At 44.5% G+C, this 23,064-nt stretch overlaps 2 protein-coding genes and 1 long non-coding RNA gene across 13 annotated transcripts; 2 read left to right on the forward strand and 1 right to left on the reverse strand.

The window, feature by feature from the left end:
• The first annotated feature begins 986 nt into the window (after positions 1–986).
• Positions 987–13,780, forward strand: LOC310851698 (phospholipase A2 inhibitor CNF-like). Of its 11 annotated transcripts, none has more exons than XM_083754351.1 (6): positions 987–1,075; positions 6,100–6,200; positions 7,477–7,590; positions 8,269–8,418; positions 11,468–11,599; positions 13,434–13,780. In XM_083754351.1, the coding sequence occupies exons 2-6, from the start codon at positions 6,155–6,157 to the stop codon at positions 13,637–13,639; spliced, it is 648 nt and encodes a 215-aa protein (XP_083610477.1). In that variant the 5' UTR covers positions 987–1,075; positions 6,100–6,154; the 3' UTR covers positions 13,640–13,780. The 11 variants fall into 11 exon arrangements, with proteins under 11 accessions (XP_083610477.1, XP_083610469.1, XP_083610476.1 ...); XM_083754343.1 differs by lacking the exon at positions 987–1,075 and adding an exon at positions 3,203–3,224 and having other exon boundaries at positions 6,103–6,200; XM_083754350.1 differs by lacking the exon at positions 987–1,075 and adding an exon at positions 3,204–3,224.
• Positions 13,781–15,620: 1,840 nt separating this feature from the next.
• LOC310851528 (interferon-inducible GTPase 5-like) lies at positions 15,621–18,785 on the forward strand. The gene is made up of 2 exons (XM_083754046.1): positions 15,621–15,877; positions 17,040–18,785. Exons 1-2 carry the CDS (start codon positions 15,664–15,666, stop codon positions 18,191–18,193), a joined length of 1,368 nt encoding a protein of 455 aa, XP_083610172.1. The 5' UTR covers positions 15,621–15,663; the 3' UTR covers positions 18,194–18,785.
• On the reverse strand, positions 16,266–23,059 carry LOC310851865. The gene is made up of 2 exons (XR_014567896.1): positions 22,858–23,059; positions 16,266–16,411 (listed from the first exon to the last, which is right to left on the reverse strand). It is a non-coding gene; the product is annotated as an uncharacterized lncRNA (long non-coding RNA).
• Positions 23,060–23,064: the final 5 nt, after the last annotated feature.

Here is a 23,064-nt window from a genome sequence, read left to right on the forward strand (position 1 = left end):
ATTTTGCACTCACTGAGGGTGTACCACTAATAGGTGGTACACAAATAAATTTTCACAAATTTGTGAAGGATAAGGCAATCAATGGATGATATTATAATTAGTAGCAGTACAGTGGTACCTAGGGTTACATATGCTTCAGGTTACAGACTCTGCTAACCCAGAAATAGTACCTTGGGTTAAGAACTTTGCTTCAGGATGAGAACAGAAATTGTGCTTTGCCGGCACGGCAGCAGCGAGAGGCCCCATTAGCTAAAGTGGTGCTTCAGGTTAAGAACAGTTTCAGGTTAAGAACGGACCTTCAGAACAAATTAAGTACTTAACTTGAGGTACCACTGTAGTAATAATAATAGTAGTTTATGTAATCTATATCCCACACTTCCTTTTGAAGGAGCCCAAGACGGCAAACATATTGAGATAAAACATTTTTAAAGCATTCTAAAAACATTCAACCATTGATTTCCAGGTTGCCAGGAACTGTCTTTTTACCCATTGAATGCCTGTGAAATGTGTGTGTCCCCCAGCACACACTCAGAAGCGAATTATCGGTATCTTTATTAGTCATTGTCAGCAGTAATAATACACTATATTTTAACCTCCATTGTTTTTTTACTTTCAATGTATAGCCTTCAAATGTACAACTGAAAAATGTCAGCATATTTAGAAGAGACCCTTCAAGTGTCCCTATTTTCCAGGGACAGTCCTGGATTTACAGAAGCTGTCCTGGTTTCTGATTTGATCCCGGAATGTCGCACTTTTCCTTAGGACGTCCCTATTTTCATCGGAGAAATGTTTGAGCATATGGAGTTATGCAACCCCCAAGCCAAGGGGATAAGTAACTATACAACGTTTAGAAGACGTCTGACGGTTGCCCTGCGTAGGGAAGTTTTAAAAAAAGTTTTATTCTGTTTTTATATATGTTGGAAGCTGCCCAGAGTGGCTGTGGCAACCCAGTCAGATGGGCGGGGTATAAATAATAAAATGATGATGATGGAATAGGATGTCCCCATTTTCATCAGAGAAACGGAGGGTATGTTATGCAACAACTCAAGAGATATGAAAAGGCTAAATGGGAGCTGTAAGTATGTGTGTCTAAAACAGGAATGTTTCTAATTTCTTCCTAAAAGTTGATTAACTAGGGAGGCAGATAAACTTCACCAGGGAAATGCCACCGCAAAGGACCCGCCATAGGTCAACGGCCACTGGCTCACCTGTCCTCCAGGGGTGCCAACTTGAATAAACTATTGGGGGGACCTGGGTAACCCCTGGTGCGTGCACACCATTCGAATGGCAATGCCCATCAATTTTGGTGGGGCAGTCCCCTCAAATATTTTATTGGGGGACTGAAGGACTTGGCCCCAAGGACCTTGCCTGCTGATTGCAGGGTGCAAGATGCCTGAAGCAGGGGAAGGAGCCTTTTTAGATGCTTCTTTGAGAAGAGGGTTTTTTTGGGAGGGAGGAGGTCAGGCAATGGGGCGGGGACCTCTGTTCAAACCACCTGGGGAATTGTAGCTCTGTCAAGGGAGTTTGCAGCCACCCCTAACAACTCCTAGCACCCTTAAACTATAGTTCCCAGGATATGAAAATGATATATTGATGGTATCTAACACTGAGTAAATTGGCAAAAATGTATAAATCTAAATCAAATAAGTGTTGAAAATGTAAAGAGAAATAAGGTTCTTTTTATCATATGTGGTGGTGAAGGGACAGAATACCCAAATCCTGTCTGTGATATCACCCCAGGCTTCAATAATCACCCCAGGCCTCAAAACTGTCCAAAACTCATTTTGTCTTCTAAAAAATCCAAAACAGCTTTTCTCTGCTCTTCTCTGCTTTTCTCACAAGATGCTGTGGCAAAAGGCAAAATGTTACTTTTAAAGGCTAATGAATAGGCTCTGTTCATAGCAGGCCTGAGAAACTGAATCTTATCTCATTCGGTTGCAACATCTTGGACATGCTGAACCACCAGGGCTCCTCGACCCACCCCCTCGGCTTCTCATTCCCCCTTTCCTGGGAAGGGTGCCAAGAGTCCAAGAGTCCCAAGACAGCTTTCTGTTCATGCTCAGAGGAACTCATGGGCAGGACTCCTGAGGGAGGAGAAAGGAGGAGGGAACTGGAAAGGGGTATATATGCTTGTGCACAGGACTGTGAACTTCGTGCATGCTTTTTGAGACTTATCACACTTGCTCCTTCTACCAGTTCATGGATGGTAGAAATAAAAGCCTTTTCTCCGAACTATTCCTGGAGTGTCTGTTGACTCCCACTTCCCTTTCCCAGGCGCAATATTTTTCCCACCCGAGGGCAAAGCCTCATAAGGCTACAGTGGTCTTGTAGTAAGGTTAAAGCTTACTGGAAAATGATATATAATGAATTGAAAGTGATGTTTAAAATAACGTTTGTAAAACAGCCAGAAGCTTTTCTTTTGGGAATTACAGGGACAGAACTACCTAAGGTGTATAGAAACATATTCATGTATGCTACTACAGCGACAAGAATGTTACTCGTCCCCAAATGGAAAGAAGCAGAAGTCCCAGTAAAGGAAGAATGGATCCAAAAACTTATGCAGAATATGCAGAAATGGTGAAACTTACCGGAAGAATAAGAAATCAAGATAACAAACATTTTATAAAAGAATGGGAAGGGCTTATTGAATGTTTACAGATAAATTGTAAACAGGTAAGAACATTGGCAGGATTGTTGCAATAACCTGCAGTTTCATAGACATATATATTCAAAGCAGATGAATAAATGAGCAAATTAAGTTAACTTGGATATGCAAAAGATATTAAAAATAAATTTAAGGAGCCGCAGAAAGAGGGGGAAGGAAGTCAAGTTTTGAAATGTTAAAAAGACTGTTAAATTTGTGAAATGTATAAATCTGAAAAGCATAAATAAAATATCAATAATAAATAATAAACTATAGTTCCCAGCGGGGCCAGGTTTAGGTTTGATGAGGCCCTAAACTACTGAAGGTAATGGGGCCATTTATATGTCCAGCTTTCCTTTGTCAACAACAAATTATCAGGGTTTTTTGTGCTGAATATATGCTACATGGTAATTTATGGACCTAATAGGTATCTAAAGCCAATTGCACATAACAAAATATGCAATTTATCAAAGTAATTTATATAGAAATGAGCAAACCAGTGATATTTTAGGGAGCAGGCTAGCAGGCGGGGCCCATGACTTACATCATAGGAGCCTACACAACACAAAAGACTGTTGCTGTATGTAGGTTTTATTTGTTTTTTTATCTTATATTTTGGAAACGTACATCCAGTTTTTCCCCTCCTTTATTTTTTTTGCCCTCCCCAAGAGAGTGGGGCCCTAAGCTATAGCTTGTTTATCTTATACGTAAATCCGGCACTGGTTCCTAGGATCCTTAGGCCGGGGTGAGTGGGGAGCCATGACAGCTCCATAGCGGTTCTGTAGTGCTTTGCGTTTACGGTGGGTCCAAAAACGGAGACGCTTCGCGGCTGGGAGTTTGTTTGGAGAGGTTTGTTACGCAGAGGCCAAAAAGAAGAGGCCCCTTCCCCAATTTTGTAGGGAGAAGAAGAAGCCAGGGTGGGGAGAGGGCTGGGTGGCGGTGGCAAAGGCTCTTAGCCTGGATAGGACTAGGCCTCAGCCTGCATTCCTGCTCTGATCCGCTTTGAAGGTTTTTATTTTTATTTTTTTCCCCAGGCGGTAGGTATACACCTTACAAAACAAAACAATTAATGAATCCAAGGCCTGCCACTTTCCTAATAATAATAATAATAATAATAATAATAATAATAATAATAAATGACTTATTCCCCCACCCACCCAAACAGGGTTGCCCCAGCCCCTAAGCTCCCTCGGCCTTGAGATAAGAGATATCTCATCTGACTCCAGCGGGGCAAAGGCCTGCTGTAGGATTGCCTAACAATTTGGAATTTAATGCAGGGTTGCCTAAAAATTTGGATTTTAATGGGCTGCGGGTTAGCTTGTGTGGGGCTGTGGCTTTACAAGGAAGTATCTGGCCATATTCTCCTCCCCCCTGCCTTCCGTGTTATGTATCTTGGTGTTTGCCTATAGCCACCAGCTTGGCAGTTTTAAGAGGATAAATATTAATTGGCAGAGGCGAAGGTATTGCTGGTTACTAGGAACGGTGGTTGAGAGGTTCTCTGGGTGGAACAGAAAGTGGCTCATGGATGTTTATATCATATCTATCTATCTATCTATCTATCATCTATCTATCTATCTATCTATCTATCTATCTATCTATCTATCTATCTATCTATCTATCTATCATCTATCATCTCCTGGTTGTGTAAAGGCATCTGTTTGGGCCACAGGAAGTTGGGTTGTTGTTGTTGTTATCAGTGCTTTTTTCCCCTTTAAAAATGCTTAGGGGTACTCTCATTTTGACGCAAGAAAATCACAATTTTATAGTTCAAATCAGGGGGAAATAAATACAGTACATGAACAAAAGTACAAAGATTTACAAAATGTTTAGGGGTACCCTTGCGTACCCCCAGAAAAAAACTCTTCTTCTTCTTCTTCTTCTTAACTGTCCATCCATATATCTGAGGGTGATTTGCAACAAAAAAAATACAATAAAACCCCCCAAATGCATAATAAAAGTAAGAACCAAAACAAACCAATAACCCCAGCTACCTCCTTTTTGGCTTACTTTATTTATTTATTTGGAGCATTCGTACCTTGCCCTTATGCCAAGAAGGCTCCCAGAGTGGCTCACGTGCAATCAATTAAAAACAAGACAGACTTTTACAGTCTTAAAAAATGTGTTACATGAGGGAAAAGAGGTAGAGAGGGAAGGGTGGGTGTGTGGAATCAAATGCATGCACCAGTTCTTAAACAGTTGCTCTCATAATAACCAGATGACATAATTGGTTGGGCTAGATTTGGTCTGATCCTGCTGATCTCTTGTGGGAAATTTGCAGCTCAGTGGCAAAGCATCTGCTTTGCGTGCAGAGGGTCCCAGGTTCAAATCCAAATTTATTTGCTCCTTCAGTGGGGTAGACAGAGGCCAGTGCCTGATACCCCTCTGCAACAGATGACTGTGAGGGGTGAGTGTCTCCTGCCAAGGAGAATCAAAAGCCTGACTGGGTGCAGTGCCAGCTCCAAATTTTTGTAGGCTCTATTAATCCTCCAACATGGCTGGGGAGTTTCCTGTAATTTGTTTCAAATATTTTGGGAGCATGAGATGAGTATTTGAGAAGCATATTAGGATTCTTTGCACAGCAGAAAGAAGCCTCTTGTTTAGGAGTACAGTAGTACCATGGTTCTCAAACTTAATCCGTTCCAAAACCAAAGCGTTCCAAAACCAAGGTGTGCTTTCCCATAGAAAGTAATGCAAAACGGATTAATCCATTCCAGACTTTTAAAAGCAACCCCTAGAACAGCAATTTAACATGAATTTTACTATCTAACGAGACCATTGATTCATAAAATGAAAGCAACAATCAGTGTACTGTACTATAAAATAAATAAGACAGTATTGTAGATGATTAAAATTAAATGATAGTCATTGTTTGGATGGGGTGGGGGGCTTTTATCCATTTCTGCAGGCACACAATCAATCAATCAATCAATCAATCAATCAATCAGGAGCTGAACTGGGTTCCACACAGTCACTAAAAGAAATTAATTGAAAAAGCCTCAAAAACAAAAACGCAAAATAAATAGCAAAAAAAAAAGGGGGGGGGAGTGCCGAACTTAATCATTCCAGAAGTCAGTTTGACTTCTGAAATGTTCCAAAACCAAGGCACAGCTTCTGACTGGTGAAGGTGCCCTGGAAACAATAGCTGACAGCTGCATCGGACGTTTGGCTTCCGAAAAACATTTGAAAACCGGAACACTTACTTCCGGGTTTTCGGCATTTGCGTACCAAGGCATTTGAGTACCAAGGTACCACTGTGCAGCTGGACTGTGTCTTCAGGAAGACAGAGAGCTTGCAAAAACCAGACCTCAGCTGCTTGCTCAATTGCCAACATGACTCTTTGGGCAAAGGATCGGTCACCTCTACCTGGAATTCATGTTTTCAGCTTGTGGTAATGAATTTCCTGCTGGGCAACAAGTCTTATATTTTTATTTATCTTGCTGCCGTGAATGTTTTAGCAGATACTTTGAGTCACAGCATTTGCTTCATTGAAGGAGCTTTTGAACCATCGCCATGCAGGCTCTTCTGGGAATTTTCTTCTTCTCTCTGCTAACTACAGGTAAGGGGCAGCTGGAAGCTCCTAATGGTATCAGAGTGGGAGATTTATTTCATTAGGAAATCTGTGTTCTTCAGCCTAGAGGCCCTGGACTGCAACTCTCATGATCCCGGGCCCTTGACTGCAAAACACTGAATTACATCCAAGCTGGTATGACTTGGTTTCTATTTATTTACATGACTATCCAGTAGGGATGGCTGAATCTGTCAACTTCATTTTTTCTCTCTCAGCTCATCATTTTTCCAATTTAAATTTAGTTCTCCATATTTCTGCATGAGTTTGAGATTATTTTTTTCATCCTTGGGAAAATTAATCGGCATTTTCAAAAAAGCTTCAAAAACAGAAACGCAAAATAAATAGCAAAAAAGGCGCCAAACTAAAAAACCCCAGCTCCTCCTCCTCCTTTACTGCCACCGCTGGAGCCAATCACCCCATTGCCACTTCCTGAGAGAGATGCAGACAGAAGCTGCAGATCCATTCTAGCCTTTTTATTCTGCCTGTGTCTCTCTCTGTCTGCGTCTCCTGGTCAGTGGTTTTTTAAAACATTAGGGGGTGCCTGGGTACACCTGGCAGACACCCAACACATGCTTATGGTAAGATGCAATGTCATGGGCAAGGCTAAAAGTACGGTCCCAATCCTATCTGCTATCTACGAACCTAACTGCTGTATACAAGAGCAATGCATGAACAGGGTCTGTGTGCGTGCTCTGATTCCACAGAAACACAGGAAGACAAAAATGTACTTAATGTAAATTTGCTCCTTTATCTGGCATACAGGTTCATTTTTAAAATAAATAAGGAGTATATGAAGCGCACAGAGCCTTGCTTATAGCCACAAGGTTTTGGAGACCCTGTTTTGTTGTGGGTATATTCTGCAATAATGTCATTAATACAATAGCAGTGTATTACTGGTGGATATGCTCTGCTTTAGTTTGTTCTGGAGAGCTTCCCCAATGCTATTGCATTATTGTTGTGTGGAGCAGAATTTTTTTTTTGGAGGGAATACCCTGATTGGAAATGATGCAATGTGACCGCCCAAAAACGTTTGCAGGCTTAAACAGCACTGAAATGTGTATGACTGCCCTAGTATCACTGTTGAGTACAAGTCATCTAGAATATGCAGTAAAAAGGATGCCAGAAAGAGTTCTGAGTGGTTTAAAAATAAATACAAAAACAAAAGTAGAGGGGCAGCCATATCAACCCTCTACTCTGGTTGACAGCTTTGAATTCTACCCACCGTGTATCATTCATGCAATTGTCTTCTCTTCCCTTTCTCCAGGTGCCTCTTTGGAATGTGTAGTTTGCCGTGGACAAACATTCTGCACTGGCAGAAAGGAACCTTGCCCTTCTGCTGATGATGTGTGTTACATTACTTTGGCAGAACGCCCAAAAGGTGGACCGTAGGAGTGAATAGACTGCAGTTTTGTGCAAAACTCATGAATCCACTGGCTACATTGGTCCTTCCCAACCTGGAGGGCTGCTCACATCCTCGAATGAGAGAGAGAGAATCTCTTGCCTTCTGTGTGCAGGACATTAGCCCTGCTACTGAGCAACTGTCTCATCCTTGTGTGTGAGGTGTGGAGAAAGCAAGTAGGGTCATGGCCTTCAAAGCCATATGTTGGGTTTTACCCTCGTTCTCAGAAAGACAGCCCAATCCTTAGTTCAGGGTGTATTGGCTGGGCCTCTACTGCCCAACTAGAAATAGTGTCTCTTCTCATTATATAGCTCATTGTGCCTCCATTTTCCTGTCTATAAATGCATATTGGGATAGGGACTCAATATTTCAAGCCTTATTGAATAGCATACTGCATACTAAGGAAGGGTGAGATTCTCACACTTAATCTCCTTTGGGGCTCTGGGATTTACCCTGCCCAATTTTGTTCTTTACCTCAGTCTGGTTTTCACTTTCTGCCCAGTTCTTGCCGCCCTTGAAGTGAAAAAGGTTAGCTTGTGTATGCTTTGTGCATCTTCATCGCCTGCCGTGCATGTCCATTTGACGCATAACCCACAAGGATTCTGCAGGCATCCCCTTACGCCTTCTAAATATACCCTCCTTTCTTGTTTTCTGCAGATAACACCACAGTTACAAAAGTAGTGAAGGGCTGCCTTTCCCCTGACCTCTGCAAAATATGGTTCGAGATCGATCTTGGACACGATAAACACATCAGGGAAAGCACTGTCTGCTGCTCAAAGGAGAATTGTTCGCCAGCTTCCCCTGAATGTAGGTATTATTTTACGGGCAACTCCCAGTTTGCACAGGGGTTATGTTCCGAGGCTCCGAGCATTTATGTGAAATCGAGTATATTTGAAACACCATTGGGAAAGCCTCCAAACAACCTCAAAACCTCTGGAAACCCTTTAAAACCAACAGCACTTACCAATGCCAAACTCCACAACATTCACTCCCTCCACACCTCCAACTCTCCACAGGCCTCAATGGTCGGTCAAGGGTTCCTCGGATTGCACTTAGAATCATAGAATCATAGAGTTGGAAGAGACCACAAGGGCCATCGAGTCCAACCCCCTGCCAAGCAGGAAACACCATCAGAGCACTCCTGACATATGGTTGTCAAGCCTCTGCTTAAAGACCTCCAAAGAAGGAGACTCCACCACACTCCTTGGCAGCAAATTCCACTGTCAAACAGCTCTTACTGTCAGGAAGTTCTTCCTAATGTTTAGGTGGAATCTTCTTTCTTGTAGTTTGGATCCATTGCTCCGTGTCCGCTTCTCTGGAGCAGCAGAAAACAACCTTTCTCCCTCCTCTGTGTGGCATCCTTTTATATATTTGAACATGGCTATCATATCACCCCTTAACCTCCTCTTCTCCAGGCTAAACATGCCCAGCTCCCTTAGCCGTTCCTCATAAGGCATCGTTTCCAGGCCTTTGACCATTTTGGTTGCTCTCCTCTGGACACGTTCCAGTTTGTCAGTGTCCTTCTTGAACTGTGGTGCCCAGAACTGGACATAGTACTCCAGGTGAGGTCTGACCCGGTGAGGTCTGACCAGAGCAGAATACAGTGGCACTATTACTTCCCTTGATCTAGATGCTATACTCCTATTGATGCAGCCCAGAATTGCATTGGATTTTTTAGCTGCCGCGTCACACTGTTTGTTGGCTCATGTCAAGTTTGTGGTCAACCAAGACTCCTAGATCCTTTTCACATGTACTGCTCTCAAGCCAGGTGTCACCCATCTTGTATTTGTGCCTCTCATTTTTTTTGCCCAAGTGCAATACTTTACATTTCTCCCTGTTAAAATTCATCTTGTTTGTTTTGGCCCAGTTCTCTAATCTGTCAAGGTCGTTTTGAAGTGTGATCCTGTCCTCTGGGGTGTTAGCCACCCCTCCCAGTTTGGTGTCATCTGCAAATTTGATCAGGGTCCCCTTGAGTCCATCATCCAAGTCGTTGATAAAGATGTTGAATAAGACCGGGCCCAAGACAGAACCCTGTGGCACCCCACTAGTCACTCTTCTCCAGGATGAAGAGGAACCATTGATGAGCACCCTTTGGGTTCAGTCAGTCAGCCAGTTACAAATCCACTGAGTGGTAGCATAGTCAAGTCCGCATTTTACCAGCTTCTTTACAAGAATATCATGGGGCACCTTGTCAAATGCCTTGCTGAAATCAAGGTAGGCTACATCCACTGCGTTCCCTTCATCTACCAGGGTTGTAATTCTGTCAAAACCCTTGTTGGGTTGTTAGGCTCTGTTTTTGTGCCTTTTGCCCTTCCTGGGCTCTTTTAACGAGGTTTTTGCCATTTTTGAAGTATGGTTTTGGCACCATGCAAACTGGGCACGTTTCAATTGGTCATTTGCCTGTGCTCGGTAGCGGGTGGCAGAGCAGGATGGGGCAGTGCCGCATATACTAGAGGGGTGGGCTGAGCCCACTCCTGGAGGTCTGCCCCCATGCCCCCTCGCAATTTGCAGGTGAGCGAGTGGGCAGGATCAGTTTCCCAGGCATCAGGCTCAGCCTGGAAGCTTCCTTTGCTGCCTGGAAAACTACCCCTGGAGCTTCCCCATTGGATCTCAGTGGACTAGTAGCATATGCAACCTTCTGTTTTCTGCCCTGAGAGAACTTTGCTGTAAACGGATCCTAGGTATGTTTGTTCCTAAAGCAAACCTTTCCGTAGAGCTCAGGTCATTCTTCCGGCATTCTGCCCAGACCAGAAGTCTGACAAGGAGCATAACTGGCAAAAGATGGATGTGTGGAGAACGATGGATGTGTGGAGATCAATGGATGTGCCCTTCAGGCACATGAAGGAATTCAGCAGGGCAGGTGTGGAGGACTCCCTGGTCTTGAATGGGGTAACTGTGCCCCTAAAGGACCAGGTCCACAGCCTGGGAGTCAAATTGGACTCACAGCTGTCCATGGAGGAGCAGGTGAATTCTGTGTCCAGGGCAGCTGTCTCCCAGCTCCATCTGGCACACCGGCTGAGACCCTACCTGCCCGCAGACTGTCTCGCCAGACTGGTGCATGCTCTGGTTATGTCCTGCTTGGACTACTGCAATGTGCTCTACGTGGGGCTACCTTTGAAGATGACCCAGAAACTACAGTTAATCCAGAATGTGGCAGCTAGACTGGGGACTGGGAGTGGTTGCCAGGACCATATAACACCATTCCTGAAAGACCTACATTGGCTCCCAGTACATTTCCAAGCACAATTCAAAGTGTTGCTGCTGATCTTTAAAGCTCTAAATGGCCTTGCCCCAGTATACCTGAAGGAGCGTCTCCACCAGCATCGTTCAGCCCGGACACTGAGGTCCAGCTCCGTGGACCTTCTGGCAGTTCCCTCACTGTGAGAAGTGAAGCTACAGGGAACCAGGCAGACTGCCTTCTTGGTAGTGGCACCGGCCCTGTGGAATGCTCTCCCACCAGATGTCAAGGAAATAAACAACTATCTGACTTTTAGAAGACATCTGAAGACAGCCCTGTTTAAGGAACTTTTAAAAGTTTGATGTTTTATCGTGTTTTTAATATTCTGTTGGGAGTCACCCGGAGTGGCTGGGGAAACCCAGCCAGATGGGCGGGATATAAATTATTATTATTATTATTATTAGTCATTTTAGCCCAATACCATGAGGAAAGAAGTAATCACTTTCTACTCTGTCTAGACAGACACAGCATGCATCAAAAATTGTTAGGAAGTTTCTGCTTCTGCACTGCTGGGGGCAGGGGATCATAGGTGGAAGGTAAGGACTAGGAATACTTTGTCTAAACTACTCTGCACCACACTGTCTCTCCTTAATTCAATTGATTCCTCTTATGTTTCAGTGCCAAGAATGCCCCCCGATGTCAATGGAAAGTTTTGCCCATCCTGCTATTCTAAAAATGATGTATGCCCTGAGGAATATGTCTATTGTACTGGAGGGAATGCTTTCTGCATAAGTTTTATCACGGTTACAGGTATTGCTAATTGTGATTTCCGATGCTGCAGTCCATTTCAGTTTTTCTTCTTCCTATGGGATGTGGATTGATTTTCAGTATTGGTGGGAAAGAATTGTAGCTCCGGGCTAGCTTTTCCTGAGATGCAAACAGCATCTTCGGAGAGGTGACTTTTGTGGAGACTGAGGCAGGGAGAGAAAGAGTTAATTTCCCCCCAACCCCGCCCCCTTCATCCCCTTGTCCCCTCAGACTTTCTTGTGGCTGCTATTTACCCAAGAAAAATGTGCACCTTAAATGCATGGATGTTGTTAATGTTGCTTCTAGCATACTTTCCTTGCAAAAAAACCCAAGCTGAATTACTGGCACCTCCAGTTAAAGGCCATAGATGGAAAAGATCTTCCCCGAGACTCTGGAGGGCCACTGCCAGTCAGAGTAGCGGACAATAATGAGCTAGAATGATTTATCCAGTCATCTTTTGATTGTGTGTTCATGATGATTTGTACTCAGGATGCTATCAGGGTGATGACACACGATTCTCCCTTTCAAGACTGCTGCTGCAAAGTCTTCTGGGACAGTCACTGCTTCATTTCGAACCAGTGCATATCCTGCTGAAATCCCATAACTTTTCCTACCACAAATATTTAATTTTGTTCTGCTTTTGTTGGGGGCTAAATCCCCTCCGGACAGGAATAATGTGGTAGCACTGGAAACCCACCACTTCCTATTAGTGTGCCAACAACATGTTGCAAAATACGCCCACAATAAACACCAGCCTGGAGGCACCCGCAGCAGGTGCAGAATTGAGCCCCACCCTTCTGCACATCAACTGATGTCATGAGTGATGTCTTGACAGGTGGGTGTGGCTTGAGGGAAATGCCCTCATGTGCCTGGGAGGCCAAAATTGGCCAGTGGGGCAGAGGTCCCCCTGCCCCCTCCGGTCTAGTAGCTCAAGGCAGGTAACCTTCGAGTCCAGTCACAGCAACCATTTTGGTTAGAAAGCAGAACAGTTGGTTGGGCTCTTTCAGTCTTGCTCCGTATTGTCAGGAGAACCTGTTCCGATTCAAACAGACTGTACCATGGTAACCATGGCAAGAGCTTAGATGGTCTGACCAACTGGGTATTTCCTTGAAACCTCCTCTTTGCTATCCTTAGGCTATTTGCAGTTGACCTTTTCATCTGATGTTCCCTTTTTTGTATTTTTGTTTGCCAAATAATATTTATTAGTTTCCCAAAATTTCAACAAATCAATGCCAAATTACACCAAAGTTAATATAATTTCTCCCCAAAAGTTGACTTCTCACTCTTTGTCCTCAATGTGTCCCTACTTTCTCCCATTGCTGCTTGATATTACATATTTATCTCTGATTCACATTTCATTTCTTGTATTCAATTTATTATTATTGTTAATTACAGTGGTACCTCGGGTTACAAATGCTTCAGGTTACGGACTCCGCTAACCCGGAAGTAGTACCTCGCGTTAAGAACTTTGCTTCAGGATGAGAACAGAAATCGCACGGTGGCAGCGGGAGGCCCCATTAGCTAAAATGGTACCTCAGGTTAAGAACAGTTTCAGGTTAAGAATGGACCTCCAGAATGAATTACCATAAGTTCTTAACCAGAGGTACCACTGTATAATAATAATTATCAATTCCTGCTCATACATTTACATAACAATATCATAATACCTTAACCTCTTTTGCTCCTTTGTTCTAATTTGGTATATCAGCTTAAGGTCAGCCATGATGGATAAAATATATGTGTCCTACCGTGGATAGGTATTTTTAAAAATTGAGCAGATGGGTTTTTGTGTGTATTCCTGACTCCCCTGACCACTCGCCTTTGATTTCCCTTGCAGACACGAACGTCGTAAATAGCACCATGAAGGGCTGCATTTCTGAATCTGGCTGCCAGACACTACAATCAATGAACAGACCGCTTTCTGCCTTTCCTAATATGAGAAATGTGACCTGTTCCCAGGCCAAGGTCTCTCAAGCCAGCAGGGCTGCTCCCTCGTTAGCATATCCCCTCCTGGTTCTCCTGCTGATGAAACTTCTCTTATAATGTCTCTTTTGCAGCATCTCAGCAATGAAGAAATACTCCTCTCTTCCCCCTTTGCCTCTTGTTTTCACTTCGGCCTTTCAAGGGTATTTGCCTTCTTCTCTGTTGTATTGAGTGAAAGTTAATAAAAGTTGAAAAAACTGAGATCCTATCTTTGTCTGCCTAAGAACATAGGACTCTGCCTTCTACGGAGTCAAACAATCTAATTCAGTACTGTTTAATGGGCAATGTCTCTCCAGGTTGCAGAAAGAGTTCTCTGCCAGCCCTATACAGTGGTACCTCGGGTTACAGATGCTTCAGGTTACAGACTCCACTAACCCAGAAATAGTACCTTGGGTTAAGAATTTTGCTTCAGGATGAGAACAGAAGTCATGCGGCAGTGGTGCGGTGGCAGCGGGAGGGAATGAGCTGGGATGCTGGGAATGAGCCCGGTTTGTTCTGCATGGAGCTCTGTTGCTGAGCCACAGTCCTTCCCTGCTGTTTCTGCAGACCTGCCAATCAAAGTGCTCAGAGGTCCAAACTCAAAATTGGGCCAAAGTCAAGTTACCAACATTTTAAGAATCGTCAAACTGCATGCAGCAAGAATGGGCTAAGATATTAATTGCATTCACAGGTACTGAGCCAACCACCCTGCACTGTGTATCAGACCACTCATGACATTATTTTTGGTTCAAATTAGGCCACAACCTTCATTGATTAAAGATGTAAGGAGCTTTGACTCAGGCATTGCAATATAACGCATATCAACCAAGCCACCTGCTGGTTGATTCACCAAGAGGTTGATCTGGTGGTGGAGAGTCCCATAACATATATCAAATAGATACTACCCCACCCAGATTGCCTTGGGAGGAGTGCTGTGGCCCTAGCCCTTGTCTGGGCATCTGTACAGGAGCAGCTCCTTCAGGATTATTATGATTTATTAATTTTATATAAAGCCCTTCATTTGAAGATCTCGGGGCAGTTAATAAGATTCTCTATGCTTAAAGAAGAGTGCTTCTGTTGTTATTTATCAGTTTGGTTTTTAACCTGCCTTTCCCCCTGAAGGAGCCCAGGCAGGCCATACTACAAGATGGCAAACAGCACAATGCAATTAAAAACATCGCGTTTTTTTTAAAGCAACTAAAAACACTATTCATTATACAGTATACAGAACATTTTTAAGCTGCTGAACATACTCCCCGGATTTAGAAGGCAATTGGGCTGGATCCGGCCCCCTGGCCTTAGTTTGCCTATCCATGATTTAAATCAGGGGTCAGCAAACTTTTTCAACAGTTCACTGTCCCTCAGACCTTGTGGGGGGCTGGACTATATTTTTTTTGGGGGGGGGGGAATGAACAAATTCCTATGCCCCACAAATAACCCAGAGATGCATTTTAAATAAAAGCACATATTCTACTCATGTAAAAACACTGATTCCTGGACCGTCCGCAGGACGGATTGAGAAGGCAATTGGGCCGGATCTGGCCCCCGAGCCTTAGTTTGCCTACCTGTGATTTAAATGCTTGCCAAAGTATCTTTTTCCTAATGGCTTTCTTTCATTTTCAGTTGATTCTTCCAATCTCTACAAAGCCTGAGATCCAGCAAGTGGAGCCTGAGGCGAAAGGCATACCCTTAAAATTTCTCAGTCCATAAACTTGTTCGGAGTGCCAGAACTGAACTACGGTATTTCTTACACCCGTACCACAGACACACACTTCTGCTCATGTTCACTATTTTTATTCAGCAGCGTGCCACATACTGCTTTGTTGCTTCCGTTGTAAAGACAATCTGCAGCAGGAAATTCAAACCAACCCGAGATGGCTCATAACACCACTTTTTTTCCTTTTCTTTTTTTGAGCAATACCATAAAATTATAAACCAACGGAAAGATAATTTAATGAAGAATGTAATGCAATATTTTCTATGAAAGATTATTTATTACAACAGTAGTCATAAAGAAGAAACCTAAAGCACGTAGAAAAAATGAGCTATACTAAAATTCTCACCGTGTCAGTTAATACTTAGTTGGGTAACCTTTAAACCTTCCCATGGTGTACGTAAAAATTAGGGCCACAAGGTGGCACCAGGCACAGAGACTTGAGCTTGGGTGTGGGCAGATTGATGGTTTGTTTCACTTTTACTTCCAAGGGGTGCCGGAGAATTGCAGGCAGGCGTCAGGGTTGTTTTGTTCGTTGCTGCTACGGCACCAAAGCGGAGGCCTACTCTCGAGTAAGACTCCAGCCGCTTTGCAGGGAACTGAAGGTGAGCTCAAAACCCCTTCCAAGCCCTTTAAGCTGTGGCAACAGCCAGCCACCCTCCTTGAGCTTGTAGCGTGGCGGGGGGGGGGGATAGTGCAAGAGACCGGTGGGTGCTGGGAGAAAGAGTGCGTGCCAAAGTTTGCGGGGTCCCCACTTAGAAGCCCCCAAAAACACACACGCGCACCTGCAGCTGACTTTAGCCTCCCTCCTTGCTGAAAGCAGTCCTGCAGCTGCTGCTGCTTTCGTGATTCTGGCTTCTTCTTCCTCTCCCGTATTTCTGCTTCTTCCAACCTTCTGCAAATGGGGGGAAAGGCTGCAGCTTAGCGGCGAAGCACACGCATTGCACGCAAACCGTATCAGATTTAATCCCCAGCATCCTGGGAATGCCTTCCTTTCTGCAAAGCTGGAGGGCCGCTACCGGTGAGTGCTGACAGTACTGAGCTCGATGGAGCAGTGGTCTGATGCTTGGTGTGATGCAGTTTCCAGAGTGATTAGGCCAGCATTATTGGCGAGGTTTCCAGAGTCTCACTTCCGTGCCCTGAGGACCAAAGGCTGTTAAAAAGGCGTTGATGCTGGCAGTTCCAAACCTTGCACAAACTGGTATCTTTTTAAACAGACTACAGTGGTACCTCGGGTTAAGTGCTTAATTCTTTCCGGAGGTCTGTACTTAACCTGAAACTGTTCTTAACCTGAAGCACCACTTTAGTTAATGGGGTCTCCTGCTGCTGCTGCACCGCCAGAGCACGATTTCTGTTCTCATCCTGAAGCAAAGTTCTTAACCTGAAGCACTATTTCTGGGTTAGCGGAGTCTGTAACCTGAAGCGTATGTAACCTGAAGCGTATGTAACCCGAGGTACCACTGTATCTTGAAACTGCCCAGTTCTTCCGTCCTGCAGAGAAAATGCTACACTGTTTATTTCAATGACATATCAATATCTGATGCCAGTATTGTATTGTTGGCCTCTGTCTGTCTCAGGAGGTGATGGAGAGCACCTCTGTCGGTGATGTCAAGCTGTTGGAAGGTTTCAGCTGATTTCTCTGAATGTTTTTGCACTTGTGTGCATTGCTGTTTTAGTGTGGTTGACACCAGGCAGGCATCTCCGCGGCACTGTTTTGGCACCTGTGATTCTATGAAAATGAAATGCCTCTCCCTTATGTTCTTTCAGGTGAGACCTCCACAAGCATGGCTGAGTTTCTGGAAAACAGCAGAATGGCAGATGTCCTTAGCATTTTGCTGGAAACACCAGATAAGATCAAACTTGATATCGCCATTTCGGGAGTAACGGGTGCTGGGAAATCTGCCCTGGTCAATGCCCTTCGAGGTCTTGGCGATCGTGAAGTAGGTGCTGCACAAACTGGAGTACGTGAGACTACAATGGAGGTTGTCCCTTACCAGCACCCTAAACTTCCCAGTGTAACAATATGGGATCTGCCAGGAATTGGCACAAATCAGTTCACAGCTGATACGTACCTCCAGCAGGTAAACTTTGACCGCTATGACTTCTTCATTATTGTCAGCAGCCGCCGTTTAGGCCAGAATGATATTCTCCTGGCAAAAGAAATTAAGCAGCAGGGAAAAAAGTTTTACTTTGTGCGCACCAAGGTCGACTTGGATTTGGAAAGTGCCAGGAGACAACAGGCCCCCTTCTATGATGAGGAGGGTGTCCTGAGGAAAATCCGTGACGACTGTATGCAGAGCCTCAGAGAAGCAAAATTCACCTCTCAGGGGGTTTTCCTCCTTTCCAGATATGACCTCAACAAGTACGATTTCCACCGTTTGGAGGAAACGCTAGAGAAGGACCTCCCTGTCCACAAACAACGGGCTTTTATTTTGGCCCTTCCAAGCATCTCCACGCGTATCCTACAGAAGAAGAAAGCGGTTCTGAAGAAACACGCATGGGAGGTCGCCACGGTGTCGTGTGGCGTCACCGCAACCCCAACGCCAGGCATCCCTTTTGCTTGTGACACCTCCCTCCTCTTGCCTTCCATGTTAAACTACTATCAGGAGTTTGGTGTGGATGATGAGTCTCTTGCCAAACTTGCTAGGCTGGTTCAGCAACCTGAGGAGGAACTTAGAGCCCAGATGAAGAAGTCCCCTCCATCTTCAGCATTGCCTTCGCGTGTAGGCGAGTTACTGACCAACGCGGAGGTCGGGTTTTTTCATATTCTGTTCTCACCTCTATTGCTGCTCCTTGGCTCCCCAGCAGCAGGAAGAATTGCTTTTATGTCAACGCTGAGAATGCTGGAGAAATTTGTGGATGATTTGGAGGAAGATGCTGAAAGGGTTCTTGGCAAGGCAGTTGGGAGGAGAAACGTGTAGGCATGGAGTGTTTTCTTTCTTCAATATTCTCCCATTATATTTTATTAAGTTTCAACATTTTTAGCACATACAATCAAAATACATTTTCGTCTCTTCTCTTGTTTTTGTCCACTTGCCACCCCATTTTTCATGTTGTTTTTTCTCCCCTTCTGCTGCATCCTACCTTCTATCAATTAAATCATTATCATGATATTATAATCTAATTTCTTCCGTTCCATTTTCATATAATTACCTTTTAAGGTGTAACAAGCAGTAAATTTCATATCTACTTTCCGCTGCTTTCCGCATGCACACATTTCTGTATTATGTCACAGGTCTGTAGTCCATTGTATCATTGTTGATTTAACCATTTCGTCTTCCGTCTCCCATTTTTCAATATTCGTTATTGTTGTTTTCCAACACCTCGGAACTTGATGTCCCATCCAGTACAGCTTTAACAAATTATTAACAAGTATTCAACTCTTATCACTTATCACTTATCACAATGCAAATCTTTCTATCCTATCTATAAAATGGTGCAAATGTTTCAGGCTGGTCTTTCATTTTCCGGTGTCTTTGTAATTGTAATAAAGTTTCACCATTCTCCAGCAAATTTGTCCTTGTGTTGCTCTGGGTTTTGTGTTAATTTCTCTGTGGGGGCTGTTTACCACACGCACTCGTATCAGAATAATACAGGTTCCCTTGCTGTCTTGGAGATAACCATACTTGCTGCTGCCAACAAAAATCCAGTTAAGGGTTTATCCACCAGGTCTTTGCGTGTCGAGGTCCCCAAGTCACCCCCCCAAATAAATCACAATTCACACAGAATTTTTGTTTAAGGTTTTTGGCATAATTTTGGCCACAACTTTATTAAAATACAAAATGTGAGTGGTTGCTTAGGCATTGGTCAGGGACAGAACTGACTTCCGCAACCCTGCAAAAGCCAATAAGGGAAAATGGAGCTGGGCACCAGACCCTGAACTCTCCCTGCATGCTCCCAGGGACTTGCGCAGCCCAAGCCCCATGCCAGGGATTCGGACGAAAGCATGGCGAGCCCCTGGATTCCTTTAACGGAATTCCCTTGCAGCAGCAGCATTGGAGGGGCAGGCACAGCCAATTCTTTACCCCTCCACCAACCCATTTTTTAACCAATGCCTAACCGCAACCTTACAAGTTGTGACGATTTGCTACGCAGTAGGCAAAAACCAAATGGCACCAGCCAATCAGCCAAATGGACAAAATTCCTACCAGGCCCCTGCCCCAAAAGCAGACGGCCCCATGACAAGCATAGCAAGGTCAAACACAAAAGCTCTAAATTAGGGAGGGTGGGTGGGTGATCCGGTACACGCAGCGAAAGAAGAGGGTGTCCTGCTAGACCCCACCACAACACGTGCTCTCCATGAAGGAGAATACGCTTTGTTGTTATTCATATACAGATTCAGTAAGGCTAGCTCTGGAGTGCTGGTGATATGCTGATGGGTCATTTTATTGATATCACCGTCACCTGGTCTCAAAACAGTGTCCCCTTGGGGAATATTCACTAGATGTACCAGTAATGACCCCTGTCTCTGCAGCCAAGCCAGCACAATGGTGAGCTATGTTGTAAATGTTAGTGAGGCAAGATGCCATTTTTGCATCATTTCCAGTTTCATATCTTTAATGCAGTATTTCATATATTTAATGCCGTTCCATATCTTTAATAATGGTATTCATGTTCAATTTCAGTTCCTTAATCTGTTTCCCACATAATGTTTCAGTCCCCCAAATTTGTCCAAATCAGTTAGATCTTTCCACTTTTAATGCACAAGAGCTTAATGTTTCATCTAGCAGGTGGGGGCAACTGCTGATTTCTTTGTTTATGCTTCATATTTAGGGTGAATTTGGTCCAAGCAGTAAAGTGGAAATAAATAGATGCTAATCAAATTTAGTTTTCCAAGTGATTCCTAGGATGCCAGCGCATTATAACAACTTTATAGCACTTTTTTTTTAATAAGATGGTGATGGTGTAACTCTATTAACACACACACACACACACACACACACACACACACACACACACACACAATTTTCTGACAAGTATTACCTGATCACTGAGACCAGCCTAGAAAGAAGCAGCAGCTGTCAGCTGCATTCGTTTTAAAGGCCTTTGCCAAATGTTAATCTAATGTTTCCAAAGAACTTGAGGTTTTGAAACACTTATATAAGAACTGTGTATCTGGGGCTGCCCTCCCCTCCTCACCAGGAAATTGCCACATGTGCTGCTCTGGATCTGATTGAGTATGGGGAGGGCATTTTAGCAAGGCAAGACGGCCAGAACCAGCACCAACCTCAGCTGTAACTTCAATACCTTGAGCTGTCCTCTCCTTCCAGATTGTAAGCCTGAGGTCCTGCTGCCGTATTGATTTTTGTAAACTGCTTTTAAGAGCTCCCCCTTTTTTTGCTAAAGGGTGGAGTAGAAATACCACAAATAATTAAACCCTGCATAGCTTGTGACGCGGGTGGTGCTGTGGGTTAAACCAGATCCTAGGACTTGCTGATCAGAAGGTCGGCGGTTCGAATCCCCACAACGGGGTGAGTTCCCGTTGCTCGGTCCCTGCTCCTGCCAACCTAGCAGTTCGAAAGCACCTCAAAGTGCAAGTAGATAAATAGGTACTGCTACGGCGGGAAGGTAAACGGCGTTTCCGTGCGCTGCTCTGGTTCATCAGAAGCGGCTTAGTCCTGCTGGCCACATGACCCGGAAACTGTACCCCAGCTCCCTGGGCCAATAAAGCGAGATGAACGCTGCAACCCCAGTCGGCCACGACTGGACCTAATAGTTAGGGGTCCCTTTAGTGCAGCCCACCAGTTGGGTTGCACAAGTTAAGTAGGTCTGTTGGTTAGAGCGTGGTGATAATGCTAAAGTCACAGGTTTGACCCCCGTACGGGACAGCTGTATATTTCTGCATTACAGGGGGTTAGGCTAGATGATCCTCAGGGTCCCTTCCAACTCCACCAATTCTGTGATTCCTGCATCCTTGCCAGCTGTCTAGACAAGCGGTTCCCAGCAGGCAGCAAAATGTACTTGCAGCAATGAAATCTCAGCCTAAGTACAGTGGTGCCCCGCAAGGTGAATGCCTCGCAAGTCGGAAAACTCGCTAGACGAAAGAGTTTTCCGTTTTGGAGGTGCTTCGCAAAACGAATTTCCTATGGGCTTGCTTCGCAAGACGAAAATGTCTTGTGAGTTCCTGCGGGGTTTTTTCCCTTTCCCCCCCTTTTTCTAAGCCGCTAATCCAATAAGCTGCTAAAAGCCGCTAAAAGCCGCTAATAGCGTTAATCCGCTAAGCCGTCAATGGGCTTGCTTCGCAAGACGAAAAAGCCGCTAGACTAAGAGACTCGCAGAACGAATTCTTTTTGTCTTGCGAGGCACCACTGTATTAGTATTAGCATTAGCATTAATATTATTCCCACACTTGGAGATGTAAGAGGCCCACTTGGACTTTACATTTAAAGCCGCATGCTACCGTTTTAATCAGTCATGGCTCCCCCCAAATAACGAAGTTTGTTAAGGATGACGAGAGCTAGGAGACCCCGATCCCCCTCACAGAGCTACAATTCTCACAGCTCCCTAGGAAGACAGATTGGCTGTTAATCCATTCTGAGAACTCTAACTGTAAAAGCAGAATAATAATAGTAAATTTTATTTATACCCCGCCCTCCCCAGCCAAGACCAGGCTCAGGGCGGCTAACACCAGGTATAAAACAATTGATTAAAATACAACTTAAAAACAAGATTAAAGTACAAAATTAAAATGCAGCCTCATTTCAGTAGAAACGGAAAGCAAAAACTTTTTTGTGGATGAAAACGTCAAATCTTCACCAAGGCCAACTATCCAGACTGGATCTATGTGGGCCAGAAAAAAGCCAGGAAAGTCCCCAAATAGGAGTTCCATCACAGAAGGAGAAAGGAAAAAGGGGGAGGGGATCAAGTTGATTCCAAGCCAAAGGCCAGGCGGAACAACTCTTGTCATACAGGCCCTGCGGAAAGAAATCAGATCCTGCAGGGCCCTGGTTTCATGAAGCAGAGAGTTCCACCAGACCAGAATAGTAGTCTCCTAACAACTCTCAGCGCTACAAGAATCCCAGTATTCTTTGGGGGAAGCCATGACAGTTTAAAGCGGTACCATGAAGCCAGTGTAGCGGTTAGCATGTGGGACTAGGTCGTGGGAGACCAGGGTTCAAATCCCCTACTTGGCCACAAAGCTCACTTGGATGGCCTTAGGCCAACCACTGCCTCTCAGGCTAACCTACCTCGCTGGGTTGTTGTGAGGATGAAATGGGGGGGGGGGACCACATCTGCCACCTTGAGCTCCTTGGAGAAAAAAGGTGGTCTATAAATGAAATAGATGGATGGAGAATATAGTGCAAATTAGGTAACACATAGGGTCATGATGGAGCCTGTTGTGATAATATTGATACTGTCACTTGAATGTGAAAAGAACCTTAGAGGCTCTCTTCCGCTCATGCACTTCTTGCACCTCCGTGTCTTTTTAGTATTATTATTTATTAAATTTGTATGCTACCCTTCATCCGAAAATCCTAGGGCGGTTTGCAACAGACACCCGGTGGAATCACCCTAGGCCCATTTCCCTTCCTCCATATAGGCCCCAGTTGGTGGAGCTTCAAGAATGCCTTTTATGGGCCTGTACCAGGGCCGGCCCACCCATGAGGCAACGTGTGGCTCCCCTCTTGTTCTTGATCTTCACCAGCTCCTCCTTCTCGGCAGGGCGGCATTTTTGTAGTTTGCCTCAGGAGTCAAAATGCCTTGGGCTGGTCCTGGTCAGGACAGTGCCTATGAAGTTCAGGCCCATCTCCCAGAATCCTTTGGGGAAAGAAGCCATAACTGTTTAAACTGG

Source organism: Podarcis gaigeae (genome assembly GCF_964106915.1).
Source record: "Podarcis gaigeae genome assembly, chromosome: 8".
NCBI lineage: Eukaryota > Metazoa > Chordata > Lepidosauria > Squamata > Lacertidae > Podarcis > Podarcis gaigeae.

Excerpts from the sequence above, each read along its gene's own strand:
- LOC310851528 (XM_083754046.1), top strand. The coding sequence starts at position 15,664 with ATGGTGTACGTAAAAATTAGGGCCACAAGGTGGCACCAGGCACAGAGA. Across the intron at positions 15,878-17,039 it reads CGCTTTGCAGGGAACTGAAG|GTGAGACCTCCACAAGCATG; the intron begins GTGAGCTCAAAA and ends ATGTTCTTTCAG.
- LOC310851698 (XM_083754351.1), top strand. The coding sequence starts at position 6,155 with ATGCAGGCTCTTCTGGGAATTTTCTTCTTCTCTCTGCTAACTACAG. Across the intron at positions 7,591-8,268 it reads TTTGGCAGAACGCCCAAAAG|ATAACACCACAGTTACAAAA; the intron begins GTGGACCGTAGG and ends TGTTTTCTGCAG. Across the intron at positions 11,600-13,433 it reads AAGTTTTATCACGGTTACAG|ACACGAACGTCGTAAATAGC; the intron begins GTATTGCTAATT and ends TTTCCCTTGCAG.